Source organism: Sparus aurata, chromosome 1 (assembly GCF_900880675.1).
Source record: "Sparus aurata chromosome 1, fSpaAur1.1, whole genome shotgun sequence".
NCBI classification, from domain to species: Eukaryota; Metazoa; Chordata; class Actinopteri; order Spariformes; family Sparidae; genus Sparus; species Sparus aurata.
In genome coordinates, this window is record NC_044187.1 from 21,661,121 (window position 1) to 21,679,188 (window position 18,068).

At 40.1% G+C, this 18,068-nt stretch overlaps 2 protein-coding genes across 2 annotated transcripts; both read right to left on the bottom strand.

Annotated features, from left to right (window-relative positions):
- Window positions 1-2,625: 2,625 nt before the first annotated feature.
- pane1 (proliferation associated nuclear element) lies at window positions 2,626-7,708 on the bottom strand. The gene is made up of 6 exons (XM_030431416.1): window positions 7,497-7,708; window positions 6,433-6,509; window positions 5,692-5,790; window positions 4,894-4,973; window positions 4,557-4,648; window positions 2,626-3,653 (listed from the first exon to the last, which is right to left on the bottom strand). Exons 1-6 carry the CDS (start codon window positions 7,551-7,553, stop codon window positions 3,504-3,506), a joined length of 555 nt encoding a protein of 184 aa, XP_030287276.1. The 5' UTR covers window positions 7,554-7,708; the 3' UTR covers window positions 2,626-3,503.
- A 1,442-nt stretch (window positions 7,709-9,150) lies between these two features.
- LOC115585975 (putative RNA-binding protein Luc7-like 1) lies at window positions 9,151-17,785 on the bottom strand. The gene is made up of 10 exons (XM_030424681.1): window positions 17,188-17,785; window positions 16,615-16,709; window positions 15,253-15,351; window positions 12,999-13,109; window positions 12,666-12,809; window positions 12,166-12,342; window positions 11,866-12,044; window positions 11,750-11,779; window positions 10,591-10,746; window positions 9,151-10,246 (listed from the first exon to the last, which is right to left on the bottom strand). The coding sequence occupies exons 1-10, from the start codon at window positions 17,246-17,248 to the stop codon at window positions 10,021-10,023; spliced, it is 1,278 nt and encodes a 425-aa protein (XP_030280541.1). The 5' UTR covers window positions 17,249-17,785; the 3' UTR covers window positions 9,151-10,020.
- Between the last annotated feature and the right edge of the window lie 283 nt (window positions 17,786-18,068).

The window sequence follows — 18,068 nt, forward strand, 5'->3', positions numbered from 1 at the left end:
TACAACATCAAGTGCTGGGAAACCTGCCTGCATGCACACACTCAAAAACCCCCACTTAAACATGCCGTCAGGCTGATTAACTTTCACACTTTTTTTTTTTAGTTCTTTAGTCACATGATAAAATGTGGTGATGGTGCAGAGCCTTTGGCAGGAGCCATATCAGGGACTTTATCACTCATTCAACTTCCTGTAAAGCAGCAACCCTCCGTTTTCCATGTATCAGTTTTAATTTCCTTCAGTGAAATCTGGTATACCGTTTGTCAGGTAGTTGTTACCATGGTTACAGCTTGCCTGTGTACCCTGATTACAGACATGTATAGTGTAGATGACCATGAAAAGATAAACTTTGACACCTGACCGGAGGAGGGATGAATACAACGGGAGAGGATGTTGATGTGCAGCTCTGACCCACTCTAAAGCTCATCATAGACCTCTGACGTGATTATAAAGGTGGTGATGTGTCAATCAGAGGTCACTAAAATGAAAACATCTTCATCAAGTTTCTCATGAGCACAGCAGTTGTCTCAGTAAGGGGAAAGAAGAAGTCATCTCTTTTGGGTGATGGCCCGGTCACGTGGGTATGTTTCAAAGTCAAAGATATCAGCATTATCTTTCACATTCCAAACTCTCACTGACCGCCTGTTGTCCTTCAAATTTCTGACTTGATGCCATAATTGTGTTTGGTTAACTCGCACGTTGGAGAAGTTCCATGATGAACTATTAATAGTGTTTGTGTGTGCGCACATTCATGGATACGTGACAGCAGGCACAATGCCGCTGGTTACACACATCTCTGTCTCCCTTCACTTGTCCTTTCTCACTGAACGCTGAGCAACTGTTGGGTGAACTGAGGTCAAACACTTGTTCCAACAACACAAAGCGCTATGATCACTTGGTCCAAACTGTGACAAACAGGGTATCACTTTTCATCTAAATGAGAGGTAGTCAAAGGAGTAGTATCTCACGAATATGGAGTTTCTAAAATGAACTGTAAAAATCAAATAACATTAATAATAATATTGGTTCAATTGTTTGTTGCCAACTTCTTAATGTACCGGTTGGTATGAGTGGTTTTTTTAGTCTCCATATTCAGCACAGAGACAGCACTGTGTCCTAATAAAGTAGCACTCTCCCCCTGTCACGTAAAATGTGCCCCTCTCGTTCTCTTGCTTCTCTTGTTTACACAGCAACAAAGCTCTCACCTCAGGCTGAGCAAGGAAGAGAGAGGCTGATCTTTTAAAACAGTTTGGCTAAATTTGAGACGAAACATTTTGAGTGTCAGTATTGTCTCAAGTATAGCATTAATTTAAAAAAAAGAAAAGAAAAGCACAACAACATCAAAAGAAGAAAAAAGCGACACAAAAATAATAATATTGGTTAAGATCAAATTAATTCAAATTAATTCAAATTCACAAGACAGGAAAAGAGATAAATAGATAACATTCAAACCCACCATAACAAGTACAACATTTATAAAGAAATTCAATCAAAGCAGTTATTCTACATTAGTAAAAATAACACCAAGGTGTGACAATTTGTTGTTCTTTTACACATGCTGGTAAGTTTAGTTGATGACCTGTTGAGGCAGGTATTAGCAAAGCCTCTTGTGTGAAAACAGGGTTAGTATTCTGTCCGAGGTAGTAAGTCTTTAAATTGCCAAGTTGCACAGCAATAAAGCATCCTACATACATAGATACAAACTACACAAATATGAATATCTTACATCTTTCTTCTGTCAACAAGGGGGACAAATGTTTTAAACTGTTCTGTGGAAAAGATGCACTGAACAGAAGGAAACTAGAGGGTTATTTTAGAGTAGATTAACATTTCCGTAAACACGTCATCTGTCCATCCATCTATTCAAGGCAGCCACACGATGACATAACTGAAAGAACACTTACTGCAACATTCTAGTGGTGTCAATAAAAAGCAATTGGGTCAATGTGCCATATCACAACGTAGTCTTACAATCCCACACGAAGGCACAAACTCAGAATTAGCAGAACAAAAACGATGCATCTCAGTTATACGCTCCATATACGTTGGCAAACAGACTTACTATATCTGCCAAATCCCTAAATTAACATCTTTTGGTGAGAAGGCTCAATTTGGAACGCATCACACCAACACCACGGTTGGCATTCGAGGGTAAAATTAATTGCTTCAGATGCACGTGCTTCCTCTGGAAGTGGCAGCCTTATTTGCACAGAGAAACATTCAGCAGAAGTAATGGACGCACACACAAAATAAGGCCCCCCAATGACTGCAGTCCTCAATCTCATCTAAGTCTCTCCTTGTCCCAAAAGCCCTGACGGATCAGCCATGCACAGAGGAACAGACACAGGTAGTGAGAGCAAATTGGACTGCAGTACAACCTAGAAATATGAATGGGAAGCATTAAAATGATGGGCTGGATGCAGAACAATGGGCCCCACCCTAAACAAATGGCATGCTACTTCCTGCTTGGGGAACAGGGGAGAGGGAGAAGAAAGAACACAATATTACAACCTGACAGCAGACGTCTTCATATAAATGTATGAATTTACATTCCAATTAGAGGTGTGTTAAAATTTTATGTATGTAATGTAGAAGTTGAAAGTGCAGAATAATAACAGTCCAGCCTGCTTTTATTGATCACGGATATTTTTTATTTCCTTGTTTGACACTAAAGTTTTCCTGTTAAAGCATCATAAAAAAGCAATACATAGAAAGCATACAGTATTATAACTACAGACATTATGTAAACCTGCAGCTTTGAATGGAGCTATGCAGCATCATGTTTATGTTGGACAGCAGGAGCCTGATATGTGTTGATATCACAGCACAGTGTAATTACACGGCCCTGCACACCCACACAAGTGTTTTCGGTTTGGATGATTACACCTCTGCTCAGGTTGAAGGTGGACAGAGCAATGCTGAAAATTATATAAATGTCACCAAGCTGTCGATCGAGCACAGACTGTACACACCCACATAGTCCTGAGACGAGCAGCTGAAAAAACTAAAATCACCTGTGTGGGTGCACCATGAGTGTCTGTAACTGCTGAATTATGCAGAACAAAAGGACCACGACGAACCAGTAAATCAGATGACTGACAGTTACAGCTCAAAGGTCAATGTTCTCCCAAATCTTGTGCTTCATCTAAAGTCATCAGTGTCAGAGGTCTGAGAGAGCTCAGCTGAGTCTGAGTGTGATTTGTAACAGTAGAAAAAGCACAGGTTTTATCAATAACATTAACCATCGCTGCTGTCGCTTTCTTTCTATATCAGGAAGGGGCACAAGACAAATGATTCCAAATTTGAACTCAACAAACGGTTAAGAAACTCGTTCTCGTGATCTGGAAGGAAAACACACCATTACTGCAGCAGCTAAAAGTCAGAGCACAAACATGTCATGTAAAAATAATTCGTGAAAATAACATGCTGACGTGTTACATGCATACGCACTACATATAAATATATACATGAAAACATCAGAGAGGCATTCCCCTCAGAGAAGACAGTTAATCAAAGCTCGGCTGCTCGATGTCTGGCGGTGCCGTTCTGCGAGTCAGGTTGGACAGGTAGAGAGCAGTAGCCATGGGAACAAAGCCGGCTGCCACCTTCAGGATGGTCAGCAGCCTCTCCGTAGCATTGGTCACACCGTCCGGGGTCTGGAGGGGAGGAACGTTACACAAGACTGCTTTTACAGAAACATTTAATGAAGCACTCAGGTACTTAATCTACACAATAAGCTTTCTTTGGGTTTCTGCAGGGTTACATTTAAGACTTTTCTAAATGCAACTATTTGAGAGGCAACTTTCATCTTCATACTGGCCACAAACGTAAGATGGAAAACAGGAAGGAACAATGTGACTGAGAATTATTAATCACTATCTTATATGGCAGTTCTTTAGTACTTCCAAGGAGTATGTTACAATAATACCTAAAGATAAAATCAATTACATTCATGTAAAATATTGTTTAGTTTAGCATTTAATGTCTGCTGACAGGCCTGTCGGATACAAAATGTATTAAACCTGATAAAGATGCAATGATTAAAACGATCAACAGAAAATCACTACAGTTTTGATCATTTCTACAGGCACACTTTCACTTTAGTCACCTTGAGCAGAGAAAAGCTTAAAATGTACTGCTTTCAGCATCTCTGTGCTTTAAAATGTGACAACTTGATGCTTTTCTTCCTTAAACCAGTAGTAAAATTAATCTTTGGACTTTGGCTGCCGTCACCAAATTTTTTTTTTTTACCAGACAAAAAGATTGACTGAGGAAATGACCTACAGATAATGACAAAGATCATAAGCTGCAGCCCAGATATCTAACATTACGGTCTTTGTAGGCACAGGAGAAATATATAAGCCCTCTTAAGACATCCCGAGGGCTCATGTTGGAATTTCTTCGTTTGTTATTCAAGTTTCCCTGTCTGACTTTGGCCATCAATAGCAAAAATCGATGGCTTGCCACCACGTTACATTTGTGGTTCTCATGAGATTGCTCTGAAATTATGTCTCTGGTTTAAACTGTCTGCAAAGTTTGTGACAAAAATGTATACGAACCTGATCCTCTGCAAACAGCATGGGGCAGTGGAGCGATGCGGCCAGCTTCCTGACAGCGTCCAGGCGCTCTGTGGGAACTGAAGCGTTACGAGCTAAAAGAGACAGATGCACAAGAGGGCAGCCAGTCAGAAAGAGACACACAGAAAGGGCTGAGCTATAAGTGAGTCATTTCACAACAATAAAGGATTGGACAAGGTATATAAAGAGTGAAAATGGTCAATCTTTGACAATTCCTGCTCCATTTAATCCCCCTGACTCCTGTTTTGACCTCCTTTATGTGATTCACAAAGCTGAGGACAGAAAACAAACTCTTACAGAATTTAACCCATTGACATACCATTAGTGACCATAAAGCAGACTTTTCCGAGGAAATATCCAGGGTCCAAATTTTTCAGGGACACTTCTGCTGACTGGAAACTATGACAAAACAAATAACACAAGTCACATATTGAACAGTGAATAACATTATTATGAATAACTGGAGAAAGCAGTGATTAATAAAACACACACGAACCACGCTTAACAAATCAGTAGTTCTTCCACACTCGAGGGCAGTGCCATTGTTAGATTATCGAGTCCTGATTTGTAAAGGTCAGTTTCACGGCCTGACAAGTGTCATTCAAATTTCATATCCTTCTTAAAAAAGTTGACCAGTATCGGTTGGATGATATTATTGGCTGTCATTGGCCTAACACTGACATATAGGTCCCTGTGAAGTTTACTGTTTCAGTTCACTGGTGTAATTTGGTGTAGAGTCGTAAGGGCAACTTGTGGGTCGTTGACCCAACTGGCTTTCATGTCAGCGACCCACAAGTGGCCCTAACAACTCTGAAACTCAGAGCTCACACACGTCCTGAACTACTCTGTAAGGACACTCCCACACAGAGTTTAAAAGCCTGCAACTCCCCTCCAGTTAGTTAGAAATGAAGAAACCTCTTGGATGAAAGAAACTGAAACAAGTTAAGTTGCCTACGATACAGCATTAAGAATTACCATGACTGAGAACCTTCATCAACATGCTTATGTCAGAACAATACATACACTGAATTAAGTCTCATTCAGACAAACCAAAACTACAATACAATATAATGTGTAGTATTTATTATATAAAATGCATTGAGGATTTAAAAGATACCTGAGCTCTGAGGTGAGGTTGATGATGAACACCACCAGGTCTATCCTTGGACGACTTTCCTCATTCTCCATGGGCAGAGGCAGACTCTTGGCTAGTCTCCTGATTGAAACAATTACCATGGTTATTGTTAATGTGAACATGATCAATGATATGATCATAATCTCAGGTGGTAATTTTGTTTGGCCTTCATATGGGATAGATGAAATATTCCCATGTTTTCAACGTGTTCATGTCATCAGACGTCTCCCGACAACTGGATGAGGTTTAAAAATACTGTGCATTGACAATAGAACACTATACGTGTATTATTAAGCTTTACGCTTTTACTAAGTTTCAAGTCTGATATTGAATCTTTCTCAAAAGGTTTCCCTGCTGTAATAATAACTCAGTGTGAACTGGTGATTACAATAACTCTGATATAAAGTGAACGCAGCTTCACTAATCTTGAGCCAAACCTTTAATTTCCTAAAATATGCATATACTCATGGTGATTATACAGCAGTTCCAAAGAAACAAACGGAAGTAAACAGACAACATGTTCACTGATCACAAGGTGTTTGATTAAAATCAAACATTGGGAATTTGGTGCTGTTGTATAGGTTAAAGATAATATTTAATAAAATAATAATCCAATTCAGGTCTAGTTCCAGTAACAGAATAGAAGATGAGGTTTCCAGTTGCCTAATGACTGTCTCCTGTAAAGCTGATTTCAGCACTTTAATGTGATGGAGCAGTACTCACACATTCACAGTGAAAGCAGTCTCCTCCACCAGAGTGTCGGCTAAACTCTGCTGAAACTGTTCCTCGCTCTCCACCAGCTGCAGAAAAAAGACTCGAAGTCAGTGCAAAACATTGGAATATGGAAATTAAATTAGCTCAAATTCACTCAAGCACTTAGGGTGCTGGTACTCTCCTGCAGAGTTTACAATGAAGTAAGGAAAGACTAAGTTCTTTAATTACAATGTATTAGCATGATCAGAAAAGTTATCAGATGTCACTGGGATCACGTAACAAATAAATGTTGTACCTGTGGTACCCATTGATCAATAAGTCAACCCTCTAAAAATAGCCACTCTTAAAAACGCATTCTTGGCTTTTTATTCAAAATTAGTGTAATTCTATCTACCTTGTGAAAATCTGAATATAATACCTTTGACTCTACACTGTGGTGTTTTGATTAAACACAGCTTTGATACCATTAATTGTCAATAAACTTTGGAGTCTGCAGTCCACTCCTGATACGCTGAACATGTGAATGTACAACCATAAATTTGTGTGTTTGTATGTTAAATAATGTTTTTAGAGATTTTTATAGTCTTAAAGAGGTTACACTTCCCATCCAGACTTATGATGGAAGGGGGGGGGGGGGGGAAACTAACCCCGGGTTGGGACCCACTGACTAGTGAACACGTGAATGATATCGTAATGCTTTTGTTTTGAAACTTTGAGCCGAGCTTTGTGTGACATAAAGTATTTTAACCTTCCCTTCATCATTGTGTCAGCACAAGAAAAAGTTAACTGTGCTTTGGTTGGGCAAAATAAGTCTTTATTACTGACTAACGTTACAAGAACAAGGAAATAAGACACTACACTGACGACTGAGCTATCTAAACTTTGGCTCAACCTAAAATACTTTAACTTGACTGCTAGCTCCTCCTGAAGGCAGCTGAAACAGTGACGATGTGACCCAGCTTTTACATAGACACCGACACAGTAACCGTTGCTTTATCTTTAATTAGGCTAGCTAACGTTAACTATGGTAATATCATGTCGTGTCTGTAGCTGTCAATGAAACGCACACTCACCAAGATGTTCGCTGTATTCAAACACGGCAGCTTGCTAAATGGCTTCAACAACGCCATCCCAATTTAATCACTTAAAACCTCCCCAGTAACATGAATTAAATCATTAATCCACCGTAGGGTCAACTCATGTTTACTCGCGCTTCTTTTCCGAACATGCGTCTGACGTCATGACGTCTTTCCTGCAGTTGACGGCATGACGTTCTCCTCTCATCTGAAGTTACTTCCTGCCACCTACAGGCTGATCGGTGCTCTGTGATTGACTCCTCGTCATCTTTTTGCAAGTACAGATTGTACATTTTGAGCAAAACGCTGTTATCAGTAATTTATGATTGGAGTGTAGCAGTTTTGAAGGTAAGTATCAGCTGCAAACGAGTCACAGCAGCAGGAAATAATTCTGAATTCTGACACTTCGGCAGGGCAGGTAGATGAACACCTCACCTTTATCGGGAAAATTTTTCATCAAGCTTAACCAATTTTAAAAATCATTGAAAAAAATGAATTAAGAAAACTATTTTAGTATCAGTCTAAGCGCGAGGATCAAAGGGAAAAAACCATGTGTATGAAATGTTTATTTAGCTTATGGGTTTTGTTAATTAGGCATGGGACAATTTAAAATCAAGATTATCCTGATTAAAATAATTGCAATTAACGAGATTATTCCGATAATTATTCAGATATAATATAATCATGTTGATGGAAAGTTGGGTGAAGTTTTGTTGTCGACAAAACATTTCTGGAGCTTCATAGTGAAACAGTGTTGCAGCAGTGTTGTAAATGATTCAAGTAGATTGGGATTTTGAAATGTAAGAAAATCAATAGAAAAATTAACAAAAATTTCTCCATAAATTTTGTCCTGCGTAGTCAAAGCCTCTGTAAGCCAAACTGATTTGAAAAGACGTTATTTAGACACTTTTCAAAGTCAAATTCACTGTAGCTGCTAAGCTTAAAGCATTAGAGAGCACCACCGCTTGCAGGAGGTATAAATAACATAACTCCATTTTAATTTGGGATTTCAAGCTCAGACTGCATCGAGCCATTTTCTTTGTTTTCCCTGTTGTTTAAAACAAGTCCCCATCTACTTTAGTTGTTTTTGAGAATGCTGCAACACTGTTTTCCTGTGAATCCCAGAAATGTTTTGTGGACTATGTTGATGTAAAGTGATGTAAACATACTTGAATGTATCTTTTTATTCCATCACAAAGAAGTCACACATAATTCACTTAACTTTTTTGTGGCGGCTGCGAAAGGCAACAGAGCCTTTGGCCATGTTGACAGGGTTACAATTTTGTAATTAGTTGAAAAATGTGGCCTACCATTTCAAAATAAATCCTGAAATAAAGGGCTATGGGTGTTGATCTAGACAGCTTTTTCAAGTCACTTGTGAGGATATTAATGATTATCCTGATTAACAATTATCCCGATAATGGAAATCCGATCAAGTTATCCTTGTTTTTATTGTGATACATAACATCTTGTCTCCTCCAATCACTCGCGTCAATGTTTGGAGGGAAAAACTGTTACTCGGGCAATAGCAGCAACTCTCAATATTTTTGCTGTGACTCAAATGTAATGTGCTGCCTGCTTTGACATTAATGTAATTCAGTGTATGCATAAACAAGTGAGGTTAAAGAGAAATATGTATAAACACAATCCATTTGAATCGAAGCAGAACATTTTATTCTCTTAATGGTGGCACAGCAAAGTAGATTTCCCCAGTACATCCAGGTTGTATCACAGCAAACAGGACACAAGTCCCTGGGCCTTTGAGTGTCAGTATGCAAAGATGCACATCATCTATATGCATTCAACATGTCAGGAACTTAGGTGGAAATATGTGGAGGACTTCTTGCAGGGGGACAAGTGGAGTTTATTTACGAGCTCATCACTGCATCCTGGATTAAGAGAAGGCTCAAGGAAGTGTAGCCTATTGGATTTTCCAAATGAGATTGTTATGGCTTGAAGGCAGCGAATAAAACACAAACATCAGAAGTGCCTTCAGTCATTCACAGCTCATTTCCAACATTACTGCAACGGTTATGCCACATTAACGAGTCCAACCCGTGTAAATGAATCTACTGCTCGATTAGTAATAGAACCGGAAAAACAGTATTAACATTTAGGGTCCAACTAATGATAAAAAAATAACAGCAAATCATGAGCGAAATGAAAAACAGACTCAAATAAGGCTGCTGTCTCTTCACTCACTCATCCCTCATCACTGCCAAAAAAACTCAGAATCAATGACTGTACATAAGATTGACAAGATGGCATAAAAAATGACTATACTGCTTCCACTAGCCTCACTATTATCTTATAAAAGATGGTTTGCGTGTTCCTTGACCGCCACCACTCAGGCTTATCCCCAATCCCCAAAGTTAAGTTTCCACTGTCCACCCCTGCTAATGTACATGTCCCACTTTTAACATGAACACACATACAAAGCCGACACACACACTCGCACCAACACACACTCATCTCTCCATGCTCCTCTTGCTAAACAATATATCCAGAGACTTCCTCCTGTTCATATCTCCCCGGACTCTCGCTCCTCAGAGCTGGAGCGTCGGTCCCGCTCGCATGACAGGGATCTCTCTCGTTCCCTGCCCTTGGCTGTGTCCGCACAGGGGGACCTCTCCCTGTCCTCCCAGTCTCTGAACTCCGCCTTGTCATCACGCCACCCCTCTCCACATTTCTCCTGGGACGGCGAGCCTTCTCTTTCACGGGTATGAGATGTTCTTTCTCTGGAGGACCTGAGAAAAGCAACAGCAATAGATTAAAAACATCAAGGGAAGTAAATTCCCAGCACTAGATTGAGGACCTGATGTCCTTAAATCTGGTTTCGCTAAAGAGATGAAAAGCTAAGGGTTAATGTCCACATGTAGAAAGATGGCTCTTAAATCAAATTATATTAGTAATCTCCTCTAATCTTAGGAGTAATGACATTTTTTGCAGCTGAACTACAAGTATTTTCATTATTGATTCATCTGTCACACTTTTATGTGATTATTTGATCATTTCACTGTATGTAGTTAAGATACTTATTTGTCATATCCCAATGATGCTTTATTAAGTTTGATGCTTTTAAAAGCCACACCTCTTCCTTTTGTGCCTGTGAGAGTGGGAGCGTGAGCGATGTCTTTCCTTGTGACGATGTTTCCTCTCTCTCTCACGATCCCGGTCCCCACCTTCTTCTCTAGAATGAGAGGAGCGATGGCGTCTCGAACGATGGGAGGATGAACTGCCTCCATCCCTACAAACAGTTTCACAGGGAAAATACAAGTTTTTAAAGTTTAAATAAAAATAAACAAAAACAGGTAGGCTGCAGTGCTTTAAGCTAGAGATCAGATACTTTAAAGCTGAATCATCCTGAGGCATCTTGTCTTGTGACTGGGGCTGGACATAGATAGACAATTATTGTGATATGGCCAAGTGCATTATCCAAATCACAAGAAGCTGCAGGTTTTTTTGCTAAATTGAAGGTAAAATGTGGGACAAACGGCATTAATATCAAGCACTGTAATGCAGCAAAGATGCCCTGGCCTACAGATATTGTGCTCAAGATGTAAGAAAACATGTTTGTTTGGTACAGACCCAAACAAATGTCACATCATCATGATTTTTTTTTGTGGAAATGAAAATTTTGATGCAAAATTATCAATGACACTAATAACGAATCATGTCAAAATAATCACGAGATAAAATGTCTCATAATCCTATGGTGCAGCCCTACTCGTGACCAATTGAATTAGTAGATGATGGCCTTTACCAGTCATCAAATACTAATGACGTTAGAAATGGTGGTACATCAGATCCACGTCAACCTCTGAACTGTTTGTCACCACACAACCTAACTGCCTTTACACCTGCTCACGTTATCATCATTTTTAGAGTGTTCACTCGGGCAATATTTACTAAATATGTCACAATTTTTCCAATATATCAACAATATATTTCAACAATGCTGTATCACAGCCGGCTTTGTGTACCATTAAAGTCCTGTGTTTGGATTTGACTAATGCTAAAAAATACTTCATACAATATCTGACTATTATATAGATAGCGACATCGGGACACACAAGTGGCCTAACAATAGACACTCGCTACATAGTTTTGTGTGTAATTTACACAAATATTATCAAAAATCTTTATTTACGAGTATGGACCCCGAGTCTGTGGTTTTGTGAAATTATAAATAACTCACATGACTGACAGAGACTTAATGTATGAGGTGGTTCTGGTCAAAGCGGACATACCTGTATCGCTCACCACTTCTAGATCTTGACCTGAGACAGAAAGACGAATCAGTTTCCAGATGACACCAAACTTTTTATTTGAACACACTAACAGTCCAAGTCAGACTGTTTCTTACCTCCTACGCTCCCGCTCCCTGTCTCGTTCTCTCTCCCACTCTCGCTCTCTCTCGCGTTCCCTTTCCCGCTCTCGTTCTCGCTCCCGCTCCAGCTCCCACTCGCGCTCTCTTTCATCTTCTCTTTCGCGTTCCTCTCGTCTTCTCATTCGCATTCTTTCTTGTTTCTCTACAACTGCTTTCTGTATGAAACAAAAATAGCAAGAACGTCCAAAGTTGAGTACAATGCAAATAATGTACCGTCAAAAAATGTCATGCAAGTTTAAGTAGTTCTGTGAATGCCTGTTACAGCGCAGCCCGTACCCGTAGCTTGTCAAGCTTCTCCCGGATTTCAATGAAGCCGAGGTGCAGTTTGCCCCCAAAGTGGTCAGCCAGACGACGATCATTGTCATGAAGACCCAAGTAGGCAGAGCACACCTCACACACCCGTAGTTTTTGTTGTTGAAAGCTTGAGGCTGGCATTGAGTTCCTGTACACATCCTGCAAGAACAAAGGTTATGAGACTATGAAGCTGGAGCAAATAAACTCATTAAAAGATTTAAATTTGTTTTTCAACAAGCCTGCATTACAGAATATCAGCTATTCTGGGAACTACGAGACCTATCAAAACCATTGCTGACTCTAGATAGACGTTACAGAAGGAGAATCAATTCAGTTTCCTCTTCCTGATTTCTGTCACTGAATTTTGAGAAATCAACCTCTGTAACCAGTAAACCTACATCTTCATGGCGCATAAATAATATTGTAGATAAAAATATCTTAAAATAAACTAGTCACAACAAAGAAATTATTTAAGTTCTGACCTCTGCTTCTTTTTTCAAGCCCCGAGTCTTCTCCACCATTTCCAGCAATTGCTGGGCCTCGTCTACGTTCCCCTCGCCCCCGAGCTGCTCGGCACGAGCAAGCATCTTCCCAATCTCTTCATTCAGCTCGTGAACACGTTCAGCCTTTTCATTGAAGGAGAAAAAGAGACAAACAAATGAGCTCTAAGCTTTTAAAAACATTTCTTTGCAAAGAGTCTTGATAAGAAGATGGTGAGAATTTTAATTTTCGCAGGAGATTAATTATCCCATTACAAAGCATTCATAAAGATCTGATAACGATCCCACTAGCAGTGGCAACAGTGAGTTTATCACCTTTGCAGCTACTTCAGCGCTGATCTCATCCTGCGTCTCGGCTAGTCTCTTCTTTGCCAGCTCGGTCCTGCGATCGCAGTCAGCAATGAAAGACTGAAGGTGCTCAGCAGCCTGCGAAAAAATACATGAGATAAATGCAATTTGTGGGCATAAAATGAACACCAACATCTCTAGTGGGAAAAGAAAGTTTACAATGTTACTGTACTAAATTAATCTTAAATTAAAAAAGATTCTGGAAATGAGAGTAACACAAGCAGAAAGCCAGAGCGTGTCTCTAAGTTAGACTCGTGGTCTAGTCAAGTCAGGGTCATCAGTTTAAATTTTTAGCCCATCTTCTTTAACTATCCCATCATCCGGTGAAACACAGAGGAGATGGCAACCATGTCAGGTCACTTTTACACAGTCAATTAATTTACCGTCATCCAACGTGATATCTTTAGTTTGTCACGAAACTAAAGACTTTCACTTTCTCCAACACTGGATTTATTTATGCCAACGGTTTTACATGAAATCGGATTTTTTGTGAATATAAAATAACTAGATGTTTCTGATGCTCTTCAACTCACCGTAACAGTCAGTCATAGGCGACATTTTTGTCATTTTGGAACTAATTCATGGCTGCTTCGGAGCGGCACACAGACCCACCATCTGCCACCGTGTGTGTGTGTGTGTGCGCGAGTGGAGGAGCCTCTGAGGGCGTGAAGCGCACTACTCCAGGTTCGAAAAACAGCTTCATATTTTTTTTTTCACTAATACAGCCCTGAATTAGCAGTACTGAAGTCATTAAAAGTAATGCAAACAAAAGAGACTGACTGAAACATTGGTATGCATTGGAAAGGCGGAAATATTTTTACACAGGCCGCCACAGTCTCGTCAATGTATCGGAAACACTGTTGGTGATCTCCAAAATAGACAGAGGAGGATATGCACTATTGGAATCATCAGCTACTGAGACTGAAAATAAAAGTGTGAGGAAAAAAAAACAAGGCGCTGCGTTGGTGTTGTTTTAAGTATGGGTGAGAAGATGAAATATGATCCATGAAGTAAAGCTTGAGTTAAAAATCTGAGTGTTGAAACACTGCACAGTGGTTTATAATAGAGCCCCACCAATGCTCGATCTTTGAGGCTGATGCCGGTAAAACATTGGGATGGGATGGTTTACTATACACACATTGTTTTGCAAGATCCCTAAAATGTGGCTCTTAAACATTTGTGACAAAGATATGTAATGGAGGCACTAGGGATGTCCCGATCCGATCTGTAGGATCGGGATCGGAGCTGATCTGGGCATTTTTCCGCTGATCGGAATCGGCAATTTTGAACGTGGACCCAAGCCAGTTTTTTTTTTTTTTTTAACGTCAGAGCACAATTTGTGGCAGAACGCAGACGCGCGTGGCGTTACTCTGGCAAACCTGTGAATAAAGAGTCTGCAGTGTGGAAATAACGTCAATTAGAAAGCGAAAGCAGTCCAACGGGGACATGTAACATCTGCTATATGGCCGTTTCGCGGAGCTGCATTTTACTACTCATTTGATACAGCATATACAAAACAAAAATTCAAAGAATACAACGTGTTCACTTGAGAGTACAGGCAAGGAGACCAAAGCAGCAAACAGTCGCGGATACTTTCAGTTATGAGAAATATCCTCAGCGACATGTCCACAAATATTACAGAGAGGGTCATCAAATTAATCGCTCTGGAAAACCAGCTCATCTCCATAGTAGAGGATCAGGGTTTTCTTCGTTACCTGGAGTTTTTGAATCCCTGGTATGCCCTACCATCTCTGTCGGATCGGGACTCGGTATCGGCAGATACAAAATATTAAAGGACTCGGATCGGGATCGGGGTAAAAAAAACCTGATCGGGACATCCCTAGGAGGCACGGCATCTTATAGTTTGACAAAAACCTTTATCGTTATAAAAGAGATCAACATTCACAGTGACTCAAGATCATGTTGGCTGGCAATCAGCAAGGCTGACATTAATCATGCTCGTCCAAGACCCTCATCATGCTTGTCCCTCTCATGACCCAGGGCCCAGGACTGCTGACCCGGTGTTCCCCCCTGTTGGCGGCCAGAATTTTTTTTTTTCTAACCCCATTTTTATGTGGGCATTCCACACTTGACAAGTATTGACTTTAAACGTTCTTTATGATATCAAAATTTCTGTATCACTCAGTGTTCACAGTAAACAACAAACACTTCTTCAAAAGCTATACATGATTAGCTGTTACAGTGCATGCGTTTGACTCACATCAAGTTCGAAGAAGTACTCCTGCTCCTTAGAGGCAATCTCGTAGTCTGCTCTGAGAGCCAAGTCATGGACTTTCATACACTCTCCCAGGTCCATCCTCTGCAGAAATCAGAAAGACAGCAAAGTATTGTATTGTAGTATTGTCTGTGTGCTTCATCATTTCACTCATCTGGATATTCCCATGACAATAATTTCCTAATGTTAACATGTCATAATGTCTTACATGTCTTAGCATTTAAATGACATCATATTAGGGACTCTAAATGAGACATCCTTTCAGTCACAGTGCTGCAGGTATGACTGCATTGCTTTCTCAGATTTTCTGTCTCATTGTGAAGTGCAGTGACGGTAATGAAACACAAGTACATATTTTGTGTTAGTTTTATACTCCTGTGTAGTTTAATGGAAAATAAATAGTGATTTCAATGTTATAGTGCTGACTCTCAGTTATGATTTAAGGCCCATTACGTTCACATCAGAGGTATTGTGTTGGAACTAGTCATATAATCTCCTCTTTCAATTTGCCTTCCAGTTTACATAAAGTAATTGAAGTTAAAAGCTACATTCAGTTGTTTACAGGCAGAGATTGGCTTAAATACATCACTGAAATACAAGTTGTCAGTACCGTTCCTTGTGATGCTACGTCAGGCTTGTACTGCAGCCATCTTTTGATTCCTGGGCTTTTTGCCTTCGATCTGATTATAAAGCTGGGATATACCTGCATGAAGGTCAGATGAAAAGAACGCTTCTCGACGGTGTACAAAAAGATCAGTCCTACACTGCTCGTACAATATAAGGGTAATCTTGTAGTCTGCTCTGAGAGCCAAATCACGTCGGTTTATACACTCTCCCAGGCCCATCCTCAGCAGAAATCGTCTTCTTATTGTCCTTTATTGATTCTACTCTTTAATTTATTTCAATTTTTTGCATGACTTTTTTCTGTGATTTTGCCTGTTTATCACTTTTATACCCTTCACTTTTAATGGCTCATATTGACTTTATGTGTTTTTATATTTTCTGTCTTATTTTAATTCACCTTTGATAAGGCTTCCTTGTGTTTGGCTTGACTATTGAGTGTTTATTCTGTGGTCTGTTTCCTGCTTTTTAGTGATTGTCAAAGCATTTTGTAAACTTTGTTTTTTAAAAAAAGGTGCTATATAAATGTGTTTTATTGTTATTATCATTATTATTGTTATAAATGTAAATTCCCTTAAAAAAAATAGCGTGACTTCAGCACTTCATGCTTATATTCATTGTATCACTTCCAGACCTCATGACTGCATATATCCTTCTACTTTATAACTAAAGTCTTTTTGGTACATGATAATGTCCTGTACGTGTGTGTATAAACATTATACTCACGGTGCCAGACAGGATGTCATGAGGACATGAATCCAAGAGGTGACTTTTGCAGACCCGCTCATCTGTGAATTTGATTCTCTGTCTCATGGTATCTCCTAAAAAAGAAAAAACAGAACAAGAGCCAGACATAATAGGCTTGTTATTTAACCCAGCCAGTCCTAAATAGATCAACATGAACCAAATCGTGCAGACTTCCAATGAGTAAGTAACACATCTGTAACATTACTGGTAAAACCTGAAGTTAGCTGCTCAGATAGTGTCTGGTAACATGACAGAATCTGGTAGCACGGAGAAAACCACATACTGACCATGACAAAGCAGCATGCTAACCTGCTATCAATGTGTTTTTTTGGTTGTATATGTTCGCAACATTTTAACTTGCCATGTGAAGTCAAACTCAAAAAACAACAGGTAGCTAGTCGGCTGGCTATCCTCATGTTGGCTAGCTTGGGTTGCAAAGCGTGCCTCACTGTCTGGAGGATTGGTTAGCTTTCCGGCTAATGCTAGCAACAACACAAACTCCTGTCTTGATCAGATCAGACGCCGATCTCACCCACAGCCAGTTGAGCTCACCGTCTCTCCCCGTCCCCATGAGCTGGTCCAGCATCGCTCGCATCTGTGCCTGGGCCGACATGTTTCTGAGTGTTCAGCTAACGTTGTGTGAGTCACTCCTCGCCAGCTTCGGTCCTCACACATGCAGCCTCCTCGACTGCAGGCCTCGTCGGCTCCACCACCCACCACGACAACCGCGGACAACTTTTGCCACAAGGAGAACAAGCTCGACTCCCTGCGAGCCAGCGAGATGATTGTGTGTAGCGTTAGAACAATTGTCTAGTTGTCAGAGTACTTTAAACACAGCTAAATGTGACTTTGTCACGGTTGATGACTTCGGGTCGGATGAGCAAGTGCAACGTCTGTTTGAAAACTGCTGGAGTCCCCTGGTCGTGTGTCGAGTTGAGAGGTAGGTGACTGAATGTAGACAGGGCGTTTAGTTAGCTAACTAAATCTGTATCGAAATAAGCAAGCAGTTATTCTGTAACATATTCTCTAACTGTATTTCTAGCCAGTTAGCTAGAAGTTGGCAAGTTTATTCAACGTCCGTCCTTCCGTCTCTCCACTTCCCCTCCGTGCGCGTCACCGCGAAGCGCGCTCTCGTGCCTTTGCTTCTAGGAAGTGCTGCAGCCTCGCGCGCTTGTCGGTTTGGTGACGTTTCACTTACAGATCAAAATGTCAGGAAGTAAATCATTTAAATTTTCAAAATTATTTTTTCATTATTACAAATATGTATTATTATAAACTAATTTAATTGTTTACACTGTTCTAAATGCTTAATTATAACAAAGGCTGCTGTCAAATTCCTTAACGACCTGCCTAATCACACAGGCAAGCTGCGGTATATTTATACAATTCAGTAGGTTGGTCAATTGATAAAGAGATGTGGTTAGTGATATCAT

Coding starts and splice junctions, on each gene's coding strand:
- pane1 (XM_030431416.1), bottom strand. CDS start 7,553: ATGGCGTTGTTGAAGCCATTTAGCAAGCTGCCGTGTTTGAATACAGCG. Junction 6,510..7,496: donor TGAATACAGCGAACATCTTG/GTGAGTGTGCGT, acceptor TTTTTTCTGCAG/CTGGTGGAGAGCGAGGAACA. Junction 3,654..4,556: donor TGCTGTTTGCAGAGGATCAG/GTTCGTATACAT, acceptor CCTCCCCTCCAG/ACCCCGGACGGTGTGACCAA.
- LOC115585975 (XM_030424681.1), bottom strand. CDS start 17,248: ATGTCGGCCCAGGCACAGATGCGAGCGATGCTGGACCAGCTCATGGGG. Junction 16,710..17,187: donor CATGGGGACGGGGAGAGACG/GTGAGCTCAACT, acceptor TTTCTTTTTTAG/GAGATACCATGAGACAGAGA. Junction 12,343..12,665: donor GCTTGAAAAAAGAAGCAGAG/GTCAGAACTTAA, acceptor TTGTTCTTGCAG/GATGTGTACAGGAACTCAAT.